Source organism: Castor canadensis, chromosome 11, assembly GCF_047511655.1.
Source record: "Castor canadensis chromosome 11, mCasCan1.hap1v2, whole genome shotgun sequence".
In the NCBI taxonomy this organism is placed as follows: domain Eukaryota; kingdom Metazoa; phylum Chordata; class Mammalia; order Rodentia; family Castoridae; genus Castor; species Castor canadensis.
Window position 1 is genome coordinate 26,391,111 of NC_133396.1, and position 20,347 is coordinate 26,411,457.

At 44.6% G+C, this 20,347-nt stretch overlaps 1 protein-coding gene across 3 annotated transcripts in view; it reads right to left on the minus strand.

The window, feature by feature from the left end:
• Window positions 1-20,347, minus strand: part of Fam117a (family with sequence similarity 117 member A) — a 43,912-nt gene that overhangs the window by 8,275 nt on the left and 15,290 nt on the right. Inside the window, exons 2-3 of one of the 3 annotated variants that reach the window (XM_074045982.1) lie at window positions 10,068-10,262; window positions 1,136-1,231 (exon numbers count right to left, since the gene is read on the minus strand). In XM_074045982.1, coding sequence (XP_073902083.1) covers window positions 1,136-1,183 — 48 coding nt within the window. In that variant the 5' untranslated portion in view covers window positions 1,184-1,231; window positions 10,068-10,262. Of the gene's footprint in view, window positions 1-1,135; window positions 1,232-2,158; window positions 2,437-10,067; window positions 10,263-20,347 lie in introns of those variants that run through there. The other 2 variants (XM_074045981.1, XM_020171368.2) reach the window with 2 other exon arrangements.

Genomic DNA, 20,347 nt, shown 5'->3' on the forward strand with positions numbered 1-20,347 from the left:
AAGAAAGGTGATATTTGTGAATGCCAACGGCAGTTTATTCCTCAAAGGACATTCTCAGCATCCCAAAGGCCCTGAGACCAGGAGGGATGGATGTATTCCCCCATTTTAAAGTAGACACACTATGCAAGGATAGGCTCTCTAGAAGGAATACCACATTTTATCTTAACTCCCATACCCTGTAACAACTAGAGTATCTTTAACAACTTTTTAATATTATCTCTGTCATGTCTGTAATGTAAAGGTAATTCTGTACCTTTTTACCTTTGGCTGGCTCATAGATGCAGAGCTATATAAATGGGAGCTGAAATGGAACTCAGAGTGTAGATCTGCTGCCATAGCCATAAAACTGTGTCTATAGCCATTGTGGATCACTCACACCATGACTCCCTACCCTTAGTGTGAATAACTTGCTTACTCTGACACCGAAGACATTACGTATTTTTAAAGTTTTCCCTTATCTTTAAACGTGTAGTGCATTCACTTCATATGTCATCACTGTTCTCAGCAATAAGGAGGGAAAAGGCAACTTCCTTTTGTGAAGGGGTCAAGGGCGAGTCCTAGCAAGCTGACCCTCTTAGGAACTGCCATGTGACATATCAGCAAGAGCTGGCTTGGGAGCTCTGGGATTTCAGCCTATGGCTTTCTCTCATCCTCAATTCTTGAGCCTTTCTGAGGCAACAGAGGGCCAGGACAAAGTATTTAGGAACACAGGATTGTTTTTGCCTTCTTTTAAAAATAAAGCTAGATGGAAAGTAAAGTAGTAAATGAGGTCAGGGGTTCCTGATTCCCAGGCACTCATTCCCAGTCTTCCTTTAGTCTCTGAACTGCTTATCTGGATCTAATCTTAAAATGAGAATGACAAACAGCTCTCCAACTTCAATCCTGTGCCTGCTGCTGGAAGGAACCATCAGCCACTGGCCTGGCCTTACCCTACCAGGTCTGGGCTCCTAAAACCAGGACATCAGGAAGCTGGGAATCAGTGCTAAATGGCCATCTCCTTAGGACAAAGCTGGATGGAGACAAGGGAGACTGGAAGTACGACTGCCCTTTAGGGCAGAGGCAGTGCATGGGGGGTGGGGGAGCAGTGGGGAGAAAAGAGGCAGCTGGTCCAGCCAACGAATCAGAAGGCAGTTACCTCTTTTCGATGGTCTGTGCTGCTCCAGGATGCTGAGCGCTTGTGCATGCAGGAGCTGGCCAGCTCACCTTCCGGCTCTTGCCAGGATAAGGGGGTCTACAGGGGAGAAATAGTGACACAGAGAAAGAGAGAGAGAGAGAGAGAGAGAGAGAGAGAGAGAGAGAGAGAGAGAGAGAGAGAGAGAGAGAGAGAGATACAGTTTCACAGCAGGCCCAGGAAATAGACATGGTTTCCTGGGCAGAGGTGGTGGGCTGTGAAGCTTTCTTGTACCTGCTCATCAGCCTTCTGACATGCTCAGCCTGCTATATACCTCCATGCACGAGAATCACCTGCAGAGCCTCATCCAGGTTTACATTTCCCAGGAAACCTTTCTGATGGCTCAATAGAGCTGACCTCTTTCCTCTTTTATGACTTTCAGATGGGTATTATAGTCCCACTCATTCCAGATGCTTCCCAAGGGTGAGGCCAAGTACCTCTCTCAACCAGCTCAGGAATCCACTTTATCCTTTATTCTCTCACTCCTAATGTGTCCAGCACAAGCCTAAGAGAGCCTAAGGACACAAATCACCAGACAGGAGGTCTGTCCACAGGAGGCTCCTGTGTAGTGCAGCGCCTTGAGCTTATTCCTTCATCTTTTTCTACAAGCAAAATGAGTGCTGGGGGCCCCAAAATCCTTTTTTTTTTTTTTTCAGTACTGGAGCTTGAACTCAGGGTCTTCATCTTGAGCCACTCCACCAACCCAATTTTTTGTAATAGGGTTTTTTGAGTTAGGGTCTCGTAAACTATTTGCCCAGCTTGGCTTCGAACTGCGATCCTCCTGATCTCTGCCTCCTGAGTAGCTAGGAGTACAGGCATGAGCCACTGGCGCCTGGCCCCAAAGTCCTCTTGAATGAGCCAGGGAGGAGACATTGTCAGAGAGTAAGGATCCAGAATTTCAACCCCAGCTGTGATTTCTGACCTCTTAGCCTGATAACTCCTCCTCTTCTTCCTCATGGGCCTGCTCTGTCCCCTAAGAGGACTTACCATCTGCTGCCTTCCTTCCTCTGCTGCATGTAGACAGAAGGCCCAAGATGGAGATGGGGAAGCTGTGGAAACACTTCCTGAGCCCCCACCAAGGGAGGAAACTGTTGGCTCCAAGCATGAAGCTGAAGAGGCCCAGCTCCCTCCCCACCACCAATATTCTACTTCCATTCCAAGGGAGGAGCCCAAGGGGAGGCTCCAGTGGGACCAGATCCTTTCTAACTTCTGTGCACATGCTGCCAGAAACATGAGGGCCTGGGAACTGTCTCCTCCAAGAGATCAGCTGACCTCCCCTAAGAGACTGCTGCAGGGGAGGTGATGGGGGGGGGGTGGGAAACACAACTACTCACCACCCAACAGCTGCTAAGAGGAGCTAGCAGGGCGGTTTGAGCTGGATTATGGAGAGCAGACTGTCATGAGCAACAGCTGCATGGAGAGGAGCCACTGCCGCCTGAGCCCCTGGTTTTTCTTGCTTCCAGCTGCCCAAGAGCAGGACCTTTACTGGGCTTTGCAACTCAAGCCAGGATAAGACAAATGCCCTAACTTCCCTGTCCTGACACTGGCAGCACATCCCAAGAGGTATCTCCTACTGTTCCTCCTTTAGGAAAAGGGCAACCAGCACATTCTGCAGCCTCTAGTATGGGCACATATCCCAGAGCCCCTGGGGACACTGGCTCTGACATTCTCTGGAAACCAAGCAGCTGACCTTCTTTTAAATGCCTGGCTCTCACTAAACGAGGTGTCAGAACCTCAGAAAAGACTGGATGGAAGCCCTCTTCTCTCTCTCTCAGGCACCATGACAGTGAGCATCCTCCCTTCCCAGGGTGTCAAAGCCAAGTCTGTAGATTACCAGCTCTGCTTGCAAAGCTAAGTCCCACACAGCCTGTTGCCCCTGGAAAGATGGTAGAGGCCATAGATGAGGGGTGGCGAAAACCAAGGTGATGGGGCCCATTTCTTCTTGTCCAGGAAGATACTGTGCTTGCAGGTGGGTGGTGAGAGGGAGCAGGAACAGCTTTACTCAGGTTGCCATTGACTATATCTCTTCAAACTCTTTGACTACCTTCTTTTTTCCAGAATATATGAGGGGGTGGAAGGAGACATGTCAGCTGGCACAGAAGTGTATAGAAGATGTGAAAATCATGGCAGCCAGAGTAATTTCCCCTCCCAATCCATTTTTCCCCACCTCTCTTTGCTCAGCAACATCTTCCACCAATTACTGCCCACGCTGAACACATAAACTGCTAAGGCCATTGTTTTTTCTCAACACTTGCATTCTGACTGTAGCTATCACCATCTCACTCTTCAGTTCAGGGGCTCTCTGTTTTGCCCAGGCAAACTCAAGTCCATCTCCCTTTTCATCCTCACCCCCTAGCCTCCAAGCATGGTCTCTCCATTTAAGATGGTCTGCCCTATAGCTATTTCCAGCCTCATCATCAGGGAGCCCACCCTAACTCGGATGCTTCAGGCTGGGTACTCCTCTGCTTGGTCTCCTCTGTGCAGATGGGCCGAGGGTGTACAACATTCACACACTGGATGAATAGTTACTGAATGTATAAGGTGTGCTGGGTATTATTCCAGGTGCTGGGGACACAACAGTACACAGAACAACAAAAATTCTTGACTCCTGAGCTTACATTTTAATTGGAGGCAGTTTAAACAGTGATATTGCTGAAGAGAAAATACAGCCAACAGATGGGATAGGAATGCTGGACAGGAGGAATGTGATTTGAAATGCCACAGGAATCCTCATGGAACAGGTAACATATGAATAAAACCAGATGGAGGTGAGGAAGCAATGAAGATAGAGGGAACAGCAAGTGAAAGAGCAGGGGCAAGCCCAGTGTGTTTGAGAATCATAAGGTGGCCAGGATGGTGGGAGCAGAGTGAGGCCAGGAAAGAATAGCAGGAGAGGTCAGTAAGGGAACAGGTTCAAAAGTATTAGTAGTATCACAATGGGTGACTTTTATTTTCTATTTTATGCTTTTCAGGATTTTGCAAACAGTCTCTAGTGCTTCCGAATCCCTATTGGTAATAATATTGGTTTTTCTAATTATAAAATGACATATGTTCATTGTGAAATGTCAAAAAATTGTACGAAGCAAAAGCAAGCGTAACTGGTGTATTATAGAATGTCAATTCAGTGTGTATAGAAGATCATGAAATGGTTTTATTTTTTCTAAACAGTCCTTTAATCATATTCTGTTGAATTCCCCTGAGCAAATGAATTGGGGGGAGGGGAGATGAAAATGTCCCTCACAGATATTAGATGGCTATAAATGTTACCTTATATGGCAAATTTAACTAAGGATCTTGAGAGGGAGGATTATTCTGGGATTCCCTAGATGAGCCCTAAATTCCACTATAAATGTCCTTGTAAAAGAGGGGCAAAGGGAGATTATACACACCCAGAAAAGGATAAAACAATGTGGCCACAGGGGCAGATTGCAGTGATGTGGCCACAAGCCAAGGAACACTGTAGTCACCAGAATCTAGAAGAGGCAAGGAGCTGACTCTTCCAAGATATCTTGAGTGGAGCATGGTGGTATACATCTGTAATCCCAATACTTGAGAGGCAGATACAGAAGGATCAAGAATTCAAGGCCACTCTTGAACTACATAGACCCTGCCTTAAAAATTTTCAAAATAAATAATAAAAATAAAGATCCTTCTGAGAGATTGTAGCCCTGCTAATATTTTGTTCTTAGTCCACTGAAACTGAATTTGGACTTCTGGGCTCTAGAAATGTCTGTTGTTTTAAGCTACTAAACTTGAGATAATTTTTTAAAACAGCCTCAGGAACCTAACATCGTAGCTTAGCCTAAGTTTGAAGCTGTTGACATGCTGGTGGTAGTACTATTAAGGTAGGCATGTGCGTAAGTATGGACTTCAGTACCTCCAAACTGCACTGGGTGTGTTAGTAGGATCCCCCCGGCTTCCAGTGTGCTGGTTGGACAGGATCCTCTTCTTCTAGGTCTCATAATAGAGGTCTGGATCAAGGTCTCCTTGGGGGCACAGAGAAGTCACAGCTAAGGAAGACTATCCTTCAAAGTGATTGCCATGACAGGGTCAAGCCAGGCTGCATGATAGCACTGTGAATGGTCATTCTAGATAACCCTTTACAAGCAGAGAAGAACTTGAGCACAGCTAACCAAAAAGCCCTGTTTGTTAGGGGGGACTGATTGTATACCCTGGCCAAGGGGAGCAGCTGAGGGAGAAGTAAAGCTGCTTGCTAACCATGACTGGCAGAAGCCAGCTGTGTAGCTGATGCACAGACTATGCAACTGGACATAGTTAGATCAAGAAAGCCTTGCTTGGGATTCTGAGGTTCCACAGCAGCATGTGGTAGGATAACTGAGCATGAGGGTGGAGAATGGTTGCCCCAAGCCACCTAATACAGTAAGAAAGGGAGACCAGATGGAATGTCTTTCTTGGCCTCCTTACCCAGCTAGGTTTGTGCTTGGACTCCATGACCAGAAGCGAAAAGAATCCTAGCATTTCCTGTCTCCAGTGATCCTGGCACCTGAGAGAGCATCACATGGAGAGTTGGGCTGGGCTCTAGAAACGTAAGTCACAATACCTGTGTGGAAGTGAAGAGGAACATGGTGCCTACCTGGGTGAGATGGTCAGTAACTATATGATAAACTCAAATTCAGCAGGGAATCTATCCCTTAGGACTCTGGACAATTAAAAAGGTAGGAAAAGGCTCTGAGTGGGGGGTCTGCTGGCCACACTGAGAACTCTGGTTGCAGGTGGCCAAGGCCACATCTCTGGCCCTACAGTGACTAGGCAACCCTTGGATTTTTCCATCATGGCCTCATTTTGAAATATGTGCGGCTGTTGTCAAACTACATACTGAACAACTGGTCCTAATCTCCAGTTTGGAGAATAGGCGCTGTGTCCGAACCCCACCCCACAAAGAAAACCATTTTTTAAAGGCTGTGATGGTCACACTGAATTATATGGCATCACTGAATGTTGTGGAAGTAGCCTAGGAGAAGGGGAGGACCCCCTGCAAGCAGGGAAAAGACAGAAAGGAAGTCTTCCCAAACCAGTATGCGTGCCTCTGTCTGTGGCTTTCAGGATGCTCCAGGAGGTTTATCAAGGACTTAGGCTATTTTTTCCCTTAAAGGATAAGTCAGGGCTAATGAAAAAACAAAATATAGATAGATAGATAGATAGACAGATAGATATCTCTATATATATCTCTATATATGTATATATACATATCTATATATGTATACATATAGATATATATGTATATAGATAGATAGATAGATAGATAGATAGATAGATAGATAGATAGAGATAGATATCTATCTCACAGAGGCTTTTCCACCTCATCTGAAAAATGCAGAGGAAACAGACTGGAGAGGGTAAGAATGGGTGTAGGGCCAGGCAGGGCAAATACTAAGGGTACTGTCTGTGGACAGGATGCAACCAGCAGGGGAACTTTGCTCAAACAGTCATCCCAGCTGTGGTGAGCCCACTTCCTCCCTCAAGAAGAGTATGAGAAGACTCAAATGCTTTGCACAGCAAGAAGGGAAAGAGGTAACCACAGCCACCAACATATGCTGCCATCACTGGCCCTGGCCTAGGCCCAGTCACTAGGAGGGGCCAGCCCAAAGCCTTTAGTGGCCAGTTCTGGGTTACTGACTGACCTGGGGGAAGGATTGGCCACAGAGGGAAAAGTATTGTCCAAATAAACCTGAAGAATCCTATGAACATCCTCCCAGACACAAAGATGCCTCCTACAGATGAAGCTGATGCCACATAGGGGCCCTCTAGTCCTTCCTGGTCACTTCCTACTACATCCAGACACTTCCCTGTACTCGCGTGGCCAATCTCTGGGACACACAATCTCATTGCTCTTCTTTGCTCAGTCACCACATTCACACATCCTCCTCCTTCCTATAACAGCCAATTTTCCAAACAAAATCCTTCCACACCTCTTCTATTCTTGCTCCACATATGTAGGAAACCCAGCTCCTCACATCAGATAGTGAAGTGCTTGAGGACTACCCTCTCTACCTGACACAGAGCTTAAAACACAATCAGAAAGGGAATCCTGGGACTGAGCATATGAGAGTGTTTACTTCCATTTTTTTGCCCATCGGAGAAGTCTCCAGTACTTTGCAAGTCTGCTTTCTAATATCAAGTATTCTATGCTTGGTGCCCAAGTCTGAAACTGGCTTGGAATGGGCAAGGCTCTGGCTCCCTCTTGGGGATTGGGAGGAAGGAACTGCTTAGCCTCTACCATAACCACCATAACCATGGCTGCAAACCCCACCGTGAGCCATGCCCTTGGGAGTACCAGGACTGATGTGGTCTCCAACTTGCAATCTGGCTCCTGGCTCTCTGTTGGGCAGAGCTTGAGCATATAAGAGAACAGTAGTGAGTGCTGCCAGTTATGGTGGGTAAAGCAGACAATAAACCACTCCATTGCTGTGGCTAAAAGAAAAAGGGCACAAGGTGGGGGAACGAAGTAGCAATAGCTGGTTCACTGAAAGCAACTGGGGAAAGGTCTAGTCTTCATACTTTCCTAACAGCTTAAAAGCTTTCAATGAGCTAGGGCTGTATGTAGCTCAGTGGTAGAGACCTGGCCTAGCATGTAACTCTAGGTTCCACACCCAGCACTGTAAAACCAAACTCTATAGGATCCCAGTAGATCCTGCCTCTCTGCCTTCCTCTTCCTTCTCCACATTCCCTGCATCTTCCCAGTAAAACTGCTCCTTTGTCTCTGGGCGATCTCCCTGTGCCTAGTAAGGAAGAAACACGTTATTGAGAGAGACGGCAGGAGAGCCTCAGGATTTCACAGTGCAATACCAGTGTTAAAGAAGGTTACTTGTGCCAGGCCAGGGTCTCAAGCAGGAATTTGAATGGAGCCCAAACCTAGCAGCAGAAAATCCCCAGAAGACCAGGAATAAAAGATGGGCAGAATACATATTTTGGTTTGGACGTCTACACTGATCAGAATTCTGTAGCCTCCTGCCTGTAGCCACAATATTGACAGGTTGCTAAGAGTTCCTCGAGGGCTGGAGCCTATCCCAGGGAAAGAGGAAAGCTGGATGGTTGGGCCTTGCCAGACCCATGGAGGCGCAACGTTGACCTCCGTCTTGTTGTGGCAAGAAGCCCGGACTTGTTATATAAAAGATCTGGCCTACAGCTGGGGCCTGGGCAAAAACACAAAGCCTAGAGCCCATGCCTTTCCACCCCACAAGGGAATGTCTGAGGCCAGCCCATCTTGGGCTGACAGAGAGAGAGAGAGAGAGAGAACTGAAGAATGGGATGGTGGCTTCCCAGAAGACTGGCAGCAGGAAATGACAGATGGAAAGATAGGTGATCTATACACAAGCCTGCCATTTGACAAAGTGGGATGCTCATGAGCTCACACACTTGAAACAACCTCAGGCCCTTCCCCTCCAGGAAGCCCACCTAGATTTAGGTACATTTGCTGGCCTGAACAGTCCTCCCCAAAGAGAAAGGAGAATGTGCTCCTAGGCCTAGGAGAGAGAAGAATAGCCTATTCTCCTTGCCTTGTGAAAGGATAAAGAAAAAACAGTATGGGACTCACAGGAACTAGGCTTGCTCCATTTACTATCTGGAGCATAGTCTGCCTTCACCTTCTATTCGTAGGTATAAGAAGGGCCCTCGATGTTAACTTGTTTTAAACTTGTGGTTGTTTTTGTCATTCTTGTTGGCTCAAGGTGGGGCATTGCCAGGGGAATCCTGCGCCTCTAAACTGTGCCAGACATTTGGCCTCATCTCATCCCTTGGCTGTTTGTTCACGGGCCTTCACAGAACTGAAATCCAGGCTCAGAGAGGCCGAATCACATCTTCATTCCCTAGTTTCTCATTCGAACATGCTAAGAACAGGGCTGGACGTCCAAACACTCACTGATGACATTTGAACATGGATCTCATAAAACAAAGTGAATGAAAGAAAGGGACAGACATTATGTGCTGGGAAGAGGAGGAGGGAGGCACGTATCACCTGGCCCTCATGTGGCCTCCAAGTAGGCAGGGCAGGCCCACCCCACCCACTGTATGAAGAAGAGCTGACTCGCCCATTGACACCAGTAGACAGGGTTGACCCTGAGCCCAGTGTTCTTTCCTCCCTGCTTCTGCCCATCCAGGAACAATTCATTCATTCTGAACTTGAACAGGAATGAGTTTCAACTGCATCAAAAGGAACCTTGACTCTCACCAACTCAACTGCTAAGAATGTCAAAGTCCTGCTTCAGATTAAGAAATATCTTTGTGTAACTTCACAAATGAGATGATATCTCGTTCAGACTAAACTCAAAAACTGACAGATGGGCTGGATAGTCTATGGAGATTCCTTCCAAGCTCAAGATTCTTAACAAGAAAACCATCCTAAATAAAAATACTGAAGGAGAGGAACCTGGCCTTCACAGGGTGCAGACGGGGACCCTGGAACTCTAGATTGGGCTGCAGGCAAGGAATAAAACTCTCTGTTACCTGGGAACTTCCCAATTCTATGGCTCTAATGGGATCCATCCTGGCTCAGCACATTTTGGCCACTTCCCCCAGCTGTCTGGGGAATGCAAACTCAATTAAATGTTGGTCTTAGTTTAATTTTAGCAAGGTAAACCTTGTTTTTTAAAACCTAAACTCCAGTCAGCTGTTGATTATCCACACATGAACTCTTAAAGCCAAACCAAAAACCCCAGCTTGATGCCTCCCTTCTCCAGGCAGGTGGAAGGCAAATTCATTTTCAGCAATGTTTATAAAGAAAAACAGGCTGGGAAACAGCAGGAGATAGAAAGCTTTTATGTACAACCAAAACCCAGGACAAAACGTTTCAATGATTGAAAGTTGATGAGGAGACCAAAGTCCTCCTCAGCCAGCCCTCCCACCCCTTCCTGATACCATTAGGAGAGAACTGCATTACCTGGGTGGCCTTGTCATTGGTACAGCAGGTGAAGGCCCCATCAGCATCTCGTGGCCACTGGCCCAAAAGGTAGGAAGTGAGGATGGTGTCCAGGGAGAATGTACGTCGGACCTGAGGTGGCTGAGGCCTACACACTGACTTTTCTGGGGCCACCGAACACGGCACACTGGCTGAAAGAGAGCATAGCCCACACGCCTTGACATCAGCATGGAGGAAGGAGACATGGCAGTCAGTCTTCTCTCTCTCTTCTAGGAAGTCTCACCTGCCTGCAACATCTTCACTTCCCTCCTCACAGAATTTGAATTTGCCTACAAAAGTACATGTAATCTAACAAGACCTTTTCTGACTTAACTTTACCACTGAAAACAATTTATAGCATTTTACTTTGGACTTAGGGGTTACTTTATCCTCTATCTTTTTCCTATTCTTAGTAGACTATAAACTATGAATTCCTAAGTTTCTACACTGAATTTCCTGAGAGGAACACAGTTGCCCATCATAAAAAATGAAACTCTAACAGGGACAAAAACAAACTTTTCTCCCTCTTATTTCCTACTCTCCTCCCTCCCACTAGCATCCATTTCAGGGCTCCTATGCACAGCACAAATTCTACTCAATTAACTGAAGGAGTCTTCGTACTTCCTTCAGGACTAGTTAGCTCCAGGGAACCTAGGTGACTGAGATGAAAAGACCCATATAACTATACTCAACTCTCTAGGATTAAGTTCAGTTTAGGAAAATACCCAAGTCTAGGTTCTCTCCTCTGTCCCTTCCTTCTATCTAAATAGGGGAAAAAATAATGCAGTTGTAAATCCATTCATTATATTTAACTTGATTAAATATTTCTGGGAGAAAGTAAAAGTTCAAACTGCTAATTAAATGTAAGGGCTGTGGAATCATCTGGAAGTCTCAGTGATCCAGGTTGACCTTGTTTTCCATGGTCATGTTCAAAACATTCCACTATCTTATGATCTATAAAGGCTCTCTCCTTAAACAGAACAAAATACTTTCACATCTATAGTAATCCCTTGATAATTTATGTGTATATTAAACACAGCACAAAGAACTGGAGACTGTAGGTATAAATAGACTTGAAGAGCTTTATATTAAAAAGACACTAAAAGGTTGGCAGTTGCTCAGAAAGTTAAACAGAGAATTTCCTCAGGATCCAGCAATTCTACTCCTAGGTACACACCCCCAAAAAACCGAAAACAAGGACTAGAAAGGTATTTGCACACCCACGATCATAGCATCATCAATCATAGTAGGCACAAAGTGGAGACAACACATGGTATAACAACAGATGATGCTAAGTGAAATAAACCAGACAGGAAAAGGCAAATATGGTATGATTCTACTTATATGATACACCTAGAACAGGCAAATTCATAGAGACAGAAAAAATAGAGGTTCCCGGGGCTTAGGAAGAGGGGAAATGGGAGTAATTGTTAAACAGGTACAGAATTTCTGTATGGGATGATTTTAAAAGTTCTGGAAAAGGACAGTGGTGATGGCTGCACAACACCGTGCAAGTGCTTAATGCCACTTAACTGTAAACTTAGGATATTTAAAATGGGGTTCAGTCCCCAAGACCACAAAAAAGTTTAAAACGGCAAGTTTTACATTATGTTGCCACAGTTTTTAAAAAAAGACACTAGTAATTCACATTCCCTGAATTCATTCAAGTATGTATTTGCCTATATTTTGACATGCTTGCAATCAATATAAACTGTACTAATTATGTTCTGCCTCATTCTACTGCCAGGCTGTCATCTCTGTAACAATTTGCTTAGCCATCCCCACACCACTGGACATTTGAGGTGTTCCCCTCTCATTTGGGTATCATCAATGTTTCTGTACAACCAAACTTTATTCTCAGTTTTTATCTAATCCCTGGCATATTTCTAGATTATCTCCTTCAACCATCAAATAATAAATGCTTACTTAAAAACTTAAAATGACTTATAGTTACAAAGGTAGTAAGTATGCATTGTAGAAAAGATAGAAAATGTATGAGCAAAAAAGAAAATACCTCAAATCTCAATACCCAGAGATAACCACTATTAATATTTTGAGATACATATTCTCATAGACCTTACCTTCTGTGTACGTGCACATATACACTGCAATGGCATTATACTGTACACACTATTTTACTATGTGCTTTTACCTTATAGCAACATTCTTTCCAAATATTGACTACAACACACCTCTTGTTTTGTTTTTTAAAACAAAGTCATGCTATTTCAGCCCAGGTTAACTTTGAATTCGCAATCCTCCTTTCCTTTTGCCTCCTGAGTGCTAAGATTGCAGATGTATCACCATACCCAGCAACACATCATTTTAGGTGATCTTTAACATTTCTATGTTAAAACACTTGCTTCTCCTTTACATCTCACTCCTCCAGGTTCTGGACAAAACACACTACATAAGCACGATTTCCCACTGTTGTCTTGGGCCTTCCCAACTCTGAGGTACCACCCAGTTATTGAAATCTGAGCCATGTGTCAGGCCAGCCTAACTGCCTCCACCTCCACCAAGCCCTCTAGATCCTGGGAATCTCCTGCAATGACTGTCTCAGAATTCTCTGAGTTTCCTCAGCATACTTTGTACTCTTCTATGTACCCAGTCTCTCTGTTGGGTTACAGGTTATTTGTGACCCCTAGATAAATAAACAGCCTGAGCCTGAGACCTGTCTGTGATTAATCTTTATATCTCCAGGTGTCTATAGCAAAGGGCTGGCAATTGGCAGACACCCAAGTACTTGAATAAAATAGAAAACTTGCCACTAGTAGGGTGAACCTGCTCTAACCCATAACACAGATTATGGGTTAATCTGCTGTATGTATCCATACCCAGCCCACTCACTTTTAAAAACCCTATAGCTACCTGCAAAGGCTCTGGAGGGCCTCACCTCTTTCCTACCTTCACTGTGACCTTGTCACCAGTAAGTTAGTGACAGGCTCACTAGTGAAAGCCCCAACTTTATCTCCTACAGTAGTATTTTAACCACTCATTTTTATGTGCTGGGTTTAAGACTCATGGGTGGCAACCAAATATTTCTGGGAGCTTCTGGCCCACATCAGCACCTAGCTCAGACACCAAAATGCTGCCCTGTGGGCCTCCTTTGAAACAGTCCCTAAGAGCCCAATGATGAGATAGGTAGGGCCTCTGGAAAGCAGCTTTGCAGAATTATGTGACAGATAACCAAAGAGGAAGGTGAGAGGAGGAGAAACAAATGACGGGCATACAGGCTAAAATGTCATAATCTTATAGGCTGCCTCATCCTGTTTTGAAGGAAGGGGACTGTGACTCCTGGGCTGAAAATAAAGCAATGGGAGAAAGATCTCTTGGAACTGCCTGCCCCATCCCCAAAGGCTGAGTCGCTATAAACATCTTTAGTTTCGCCCTGAGACCCTTACACATTAACTCATGTTCTCACAGAAATTTCAAGTATTGCCTCATCCCCAATGTGATGTAACTCTTCTGTCAGCTCTAGAAGGGGTTAGGGAGACTGATAAGGAAAATGAAGACACAAAGAAGTGTCATATTTGATGACACTCCACCTCCCAAGAAGTCAGCAGTATCATACATCTTTCTCCAAGTCTCCTTCCTCCTAAATCAATCTTACAACTGTTTCCTGAGGTTCAATCCTTCTTGCATCAGGAACACCTACCTGGACTGCTTTTTTAGCTCCTTTTGGATGGAGCATACAGTAGGAAGTGGCAGGCCTGAACCTAAAGTCTCCAATGGCCTGGTTTTGTTTTGGTTTGTTTCTTGAGGAAGACTTTGAAACATGTGAAGAATCCCATCTCCTAGGACAACTTTAAGCCACACTAATTTTATATTGGTTACTAGTTAGTGAACTATAGTTCAATTTCAAGGGCAATGATCACAATGGTACTTTGCTCAAGTACTCACCTCCATCCAGTCACAAGGGTAAGAAGTATCCAGAATCTTGGCATTTGGTATGAGAATCCAACTACCCATTTTGCTCAATTCTACATTCTTTCCAACCACCTTTAATCAGTTATTCACAAAGACTTTGTGGACTTTGAGGGTCCTGCCTTGTTTCTCCATATATAAAAAAATAACAGAAATAGTAAAAAGGAAATAAAAATGGAAGATAGGATGGGAAGGAAGGAGAGAAAGAAATGAGGGGAGAGAAAGGAATGAGGAGAGAGCAAGTGCCCCACACGGACTGCAGCCTCTCCCTCCTGGAAGATCTGCAAAGACCTCACTGCATCCAAGTCCAACTGCAGCCCCTGCCTTCATTTCTTTTCCTTAGATTATGAGACAACTGGGCCTCAGCCTTATCTCCACAGGGGTCACTTCCCAGTGCAGGGTGCTGGCTCAGCTCCTAGCTAGCTATAAGACAGAAATACCTTCTGTCTCAGAGCCCTTGGCAAGGTATCACTGTCCATCATGAATCCCGAAATTCTTGGAATATCCCAGTATCTTTGAGGACACTCAAATAAGGGAGGGGCCCTTAAAAAGGATTATCTCATAAACCCCCTACACACACACACACACACACACACACACACACACACACACACATTCTTTGGTAAGCACCTGCTGCCCTGGGCACAAAAACTGATTAAGGGCTAAACCAAGGTATCAATTTCACTCCAATGGAACATGAACCAAAACCAAAAATGAGACACTGATATGTTTCCATGCCATCCTTAAAGGGGCCACAGGCTGGCAAGCATAATGTGCTTCCTATCCTTTAGCCATAATCATACAAGTGCAGGGCAGAGCCCACTACCCAGATCTTTCCAGTGTGCCTCTGAGGAAAAAGTCATGAGCCCCAACCAGAACAATACTCACTTGTGAGATTTCTTAGGGGATGTTTTCAACTGAGGTCCGTCTCATTGGGCAATAGAACTTAAGTGCTGACCTGCAGCTGCTTATAACTCTATAAGTACCTTTATCGGTTTGGGCTTTTATATTTTGGGTTTTTGTTTTGTTTTGTTTTGTTTTGTTTTTTTGAGACAGTCTTGCTATGTAGGCCAGGTTAGCTTGGAACTCACAATCTTCCTGCCTCTGCCTCCCAAGTACAGAGATTAATTATTAATTAATTATTAATTAATTAATTATTACAAAGCATAATTCTCTGCTAGGGGTTAAGATATGAGCAGAGAAGGTCTGACTCCAGCTCTGCCTCACTATGGTATGACTGCTGTCAACACCACCACCTTCACTTGGCCTGCTGTCCTTCTGCAAACAGGGCAATCTGGCCTGAATTACCTGCTAAAGATGCTGGAAAGAAGAGATGTAAATATGCTTTAGTCCTTTAGGATGGAAGGTAGAGGTGAGAGGCTGGGGAAAGAGGAGACTACACAGAAATATGTGCTGAGAAGTTTTAGCCACTGTACCCATAGGCTTGCACTCTCCTGGTATCCTGGAAGGTGCATGTCTTTAGTGTCAAAGCCCTTTACTAGTGGCTCTAACGCAGTCCTGGACATCACCTGAGATAAATGGTACAGGGGAATAGAAAGCTGTTTATAGCCAGGTGTGGTAATACAGGCTTGTAATCTCTGTACTTGGGAGGCTGAGGCAGGAAGATTGTGAGTTCCAAGCTAACCTGGCCTACATAGCAAGACTGTCTCAAAAAAACAAAACAAAACAAAACAAAAACCCAAAATATAAAAGCCCAAACTGATAAAGGTACTTATAGAGTTATAAGCAGCTGCAGGTCAGCACTTAAGTTCTATTGCCCAATGAGACGGACCTCAGTTGAGAACATCCCCTAAGAAATCTCACAAGTGAGTATTGTTCTGGTTGGGGCTCATGACTTTTTCCCCAGAGGCACACCGGAAAGATCTGGGTAGTGGGCTCTGCCCTGCACTTGTGTGATTATGGCTAAAGGATAGGAAGCACTGAGAAGTGACAACGGTTACTTGTGGTTGGAAGATGAACTGGTTTCATTTCTGGAAAGTACCCCTCTCAGATTTGGGAAGAAGTACAATCAGCTCCCATATCAGAGAAGAGAAGGCTGTTTCATGACAGGCTATGACAAAGCAGCAGGCGCTGGGGCACTGGCTGGGTAGCTGCAGGAGGGTGGAGTGTCCTGTTTACAACACCATGGGGTATTATCGGCCCATCACATGCAGCAGCCTCCTCAGCCCAGCCACCTGGCGGAGTACCCTGGCACCAGGCCAGGCCATTTCACCACGAAGCTGAGCAGGGGCGGATGCTTTGGTTCTTGGGCAACAGCAAATGGAAAAAAACAAAACACAACAGCACACACTGGAGATAAGAAGCCTTAGGTGCTATCTTCCAGAGCCACTTGGCCCTGTCTCCCAACTGCTCCATTTGTATGGCTTTGGGGAGAGGGGCTGGAAGTGAAAGGCCAGGCGATCTGGTGTCTGTTGGTTGGGGTCAACAGCACCCAACAGCAGACGAGACACTGAACTAAGGGTAGAAGGGCCCAGCACACTGTGGCCTAATTCCAGGAAACAGGTTTGAGTGCCCACTGTGTGCCAGGCTCTGTGACAAAACACTGCTGAGACAAGAGGAGTAAGACAAGAAGCTGCTGGCAGGGTCCAAGCAGGAAAGGCAGATGTAACTGACCCGACAGTGCCAGCCACTCCTGGGACTTCCCCTAACAAATACCCCTTCAAAAGGTCTACCAATTCCTCTCTGATGCTCCGAAGATCCCTTGCTGGAAATCTATTCAGGCCTAACCACACCAGCATATCTCCAGAGAGGAATCTGAAGAAGGTGACAGCTCTTAGAAGGGCAGGAATGGGATAAAAAGGAGGGAGGAAGGGAACAGATGGTGCAGAAAGTGAGGTGCTTCTAGCTGTCCTTCTCAGTTTGACCAGAGATAAACTGTGGGGTGGGGGCTGAGTAATTTAACAGAAAAAACCAGGCCTGATCAAGAGGTTCTAGCTGGAGGTGTGGGGATGTTATCTTACTATCTCACTATCTTTAGGGCAATGTAGGAGAAAGAAGCCTGGGACATGAAGACAAGGCTACTTTCTAGTCCTCCATCAGCAGAAGGCCTAGTCATCCCAAAATAGCCAAGAAAGACTACAAAAGGAAGAGAGAGACAATAATGAGATTTTACACATGGCAAAAAGTCAACAACTAGCTGGTTCAACAAACAAGTTATGAGTCATTTTCTCATGTTGTCAGGTTTTGAAATATTATTATCACTAGTCTTCTCACCTCCCCTCTTAAAAAGAAAATAACATTTAATACAACAGAAGCTACACATATGTGACAGGAAATAAGAAAATGCAGGTGAGCAAAAACTAAAAGATAGAAACAGGGCGTACATAGTGCCGCATCCCTCCGATCTTTGTGCGCATATGTATGCATAAACATTTTTAATAAAATGAGGTCATACTATACATACTTTTTCCTTTTCCAAGGTTTTTTGTGGGGGGGTCAATGATCTTCACTTAGGGAAGAGAAGCAGGTAGGGCCAGGACAATATGGCTAGACATTGAAAGAGCAGGTCCTGCCCTGTTCTGTTTCCTGAGATGTAGCACTTTAGTTGGAGAGAATTGTTAATCAGGGATTTAGAATTTTTAAACACTTCCCCAAGAACAGATTTTCAGTAAGCAGGGGAAGTTCCTTTGAGCAGCCTCACAGGGATTATTTTTCTATTTCAGGACGTGTGCTGGGATTAAACAATGCAGACACTCTCCTGAGCTCCCTGTAACCCAGGGCCACTTGACTGCTTAACTCAGGGACAGGTGTGTTTTGGAAGGAAGTTGTGGTGAAACTGAAATTCCCAGTATGACTACACAAGGGTTAAAAGCTCTTCATGGAAAGCCCATGAATATCCCATTCATTCCAGCTGGGAAAATTACATCTGGAGCTTTGAATGTTTTGTTGTTGTTGTTGTTATTCCCCCTCCCCTTAGTTCTAGAGAATCAAGCCCAGGGCCTTGCGCAAACTAGGCAAGCGCTCTATCTCTGAACTCTATCCCCAGCCCTGAATACCTCTCTGAGTACCAAGTCATAGCTAACTTCAACCTCAACAGGGAGAAGAAACAAAAAACTGGACTCAAAAAAAAGGGAGAAAACATAGTAACATTATGTTCCCCCTAATAAGAAGTCTTATTACCCAAAAAGAAAGCAATGATATTTGTGTACACAAAAAGAACTTCTCAGCCGGGCGCTGGTGGCTCATATCTGTAATCCTAGCTACTGAGGAGGCAGATCAGGAGGATTGCTGTTCCTAGCCAGCCTGGGCAAATAGTTCGCGAGACCCTATTTCAGAAAAAAAAAACAAAAAACAAAAAAGGGCTGGTGGAGTGACTCAAGGTGTAGAGCCTGATTCGGTACTGCAAAAAAAAAAAAAAAAAAAAAAAAGAACTTCTCAGTCAGACCCTCAACTCACTCAATCACAACTCCATATTTAAGTATTCAGCTCAGGGCTGGAGGCCTGGCTAAAAAGGTAGAGTCTTGCCTAGCAAGTGCAAAGTCCTGAGTTCAAACTCTAGTACCACCACTACCACCAACACACACACACACACACACACACACACACACATACACACAATTAAGTGTACAGCTCAAGTAGGAGCCAATTAAAGCATTTCTAGCTGCAGTCTGACTTCTCAAGATGCACACCACATCTGGAGGCAGGTGGAGAGACAGGCCAAGAGAAACCCTTCTGGAGATGTCACTGTGGGAAAAAATATGGAATATGCTAACTCTTTGTATCATCCAGGAGGCAAAGGGTAAGCCCAAAGTGTACATGCGTGTGCATCAAAAGAAGACTAGAGTCCCTCTGAGATTTGTTAAATTCTTAAGAAACTGCAGTTAGAAGGAAGTGGTGTGAACTTTTTCACCTTTTATCTGAATTCTCTGAAGAGAAGTTCAACATTCTCAAGACAAAACATCAGCAGTTACTGATTGAAGAATGCTTTCCTTTAGGACCTACTGGGCCTTTGCAAGAATAGCATTCATAGCAAGTAGCCCCCTCCCCGTAAATAACCCCATGGTTACTAGGGACTGATGGATTTCTGGGTGTCCTATAAACTCAAAGGACAGGCAGACACCCTTTATCCCTTCACTTCTCAGCAATTTGATTTCTATCAAAAAAAAAAAAAATTATGACACCCAGTCAGCCTGTAAGCTGTCTTTTAAGATAAGTGAGGTGAAGGAAGAACCAGAGATTAGGGAGGTTCATCCATCTTGCAAGAGAATGACTGTGAAACTGTATTCTGATTTCTGTTCTGAATATGTGCACCCCACACATTCTCATGAATTCTCTTATGTTATGAATGGCGGGGGGTGACATCCCTTATATAAAGGTCAATGGATTTCTGCAAAATTAAAGAACAAAGTGAGGCCCTTTATTTCCCAAACAGAAGACTTTTCAAAGTACATTTCTCATACTTGCAACTTCAGTCAGTCAGTTTCATGGTCTCTGGCCCTAGTTTAGGAACTACTCCAAAGACTAGAAGGTTCTATTCCCTTACCTTGCTAGGAACCAGGAAGATCATACCTGGGTTTCAGAAACACTGGCATGCTGGGTTGGTTAAGGGAGGAAGAGGACAATTCAAGAGTGATAGATCCCTTTCCCAGTGAAGAAGGAAGAAAAGTAAGATTACAGTTAATTTTCAAGTAATCAAAATAATTTCAGCTTTGTGAACAAATGATGACTTAATTTTGGCTCTATGTAGCCTGCCTTCTCCCTGACTTCAAGCAAAGTACCAAACAGCAATATTTGTTTAAGCAAATAATACTCAATTTAATTTCATCCCGAGTCACACAAAATACCTATAAATATTGACAGAATTTGGTGGCCTCATTTTGTTTCCTTCCCCTCAATGATTTCAAAAGTCAGAAGAAAATTTTTTGTTATTCCTCAGTTGAATTGGTCTGTCAACATTCATGTCCATTAGTGTTAATTCAGAACTGTCTTTATGCAACTCCCAAAGTAATATCTGAATCAGGAAGAGTCAACAAATGCCAACTGGCTTGGTGGCAAATGCCTGTTATCCCAGCACTCAGGAGACTGAGGCAGAAGGATCAAAAGTTCAAGGCCAGTCTGGGCTATTTAGCAAGACCCTGCCTAAAACAAAACAAAACAAAACATAAAGAATCAATAAATGCAAAACCACTGGACTGAAGGCTATAGGGAACAGAAAAGTATCCCCTCCGCATAAGTTACTTATTAGGAGAAAATGTACTTTAACAGTGGAAAATATGGTGGTGGTCACCACTTCATGTGATCAAACTTAGCATGACGAGGCTGGGGTGTAGCTTGACGGCAGAACGCAAGCTCTATGTGAGGCTTGGGGTTCAATT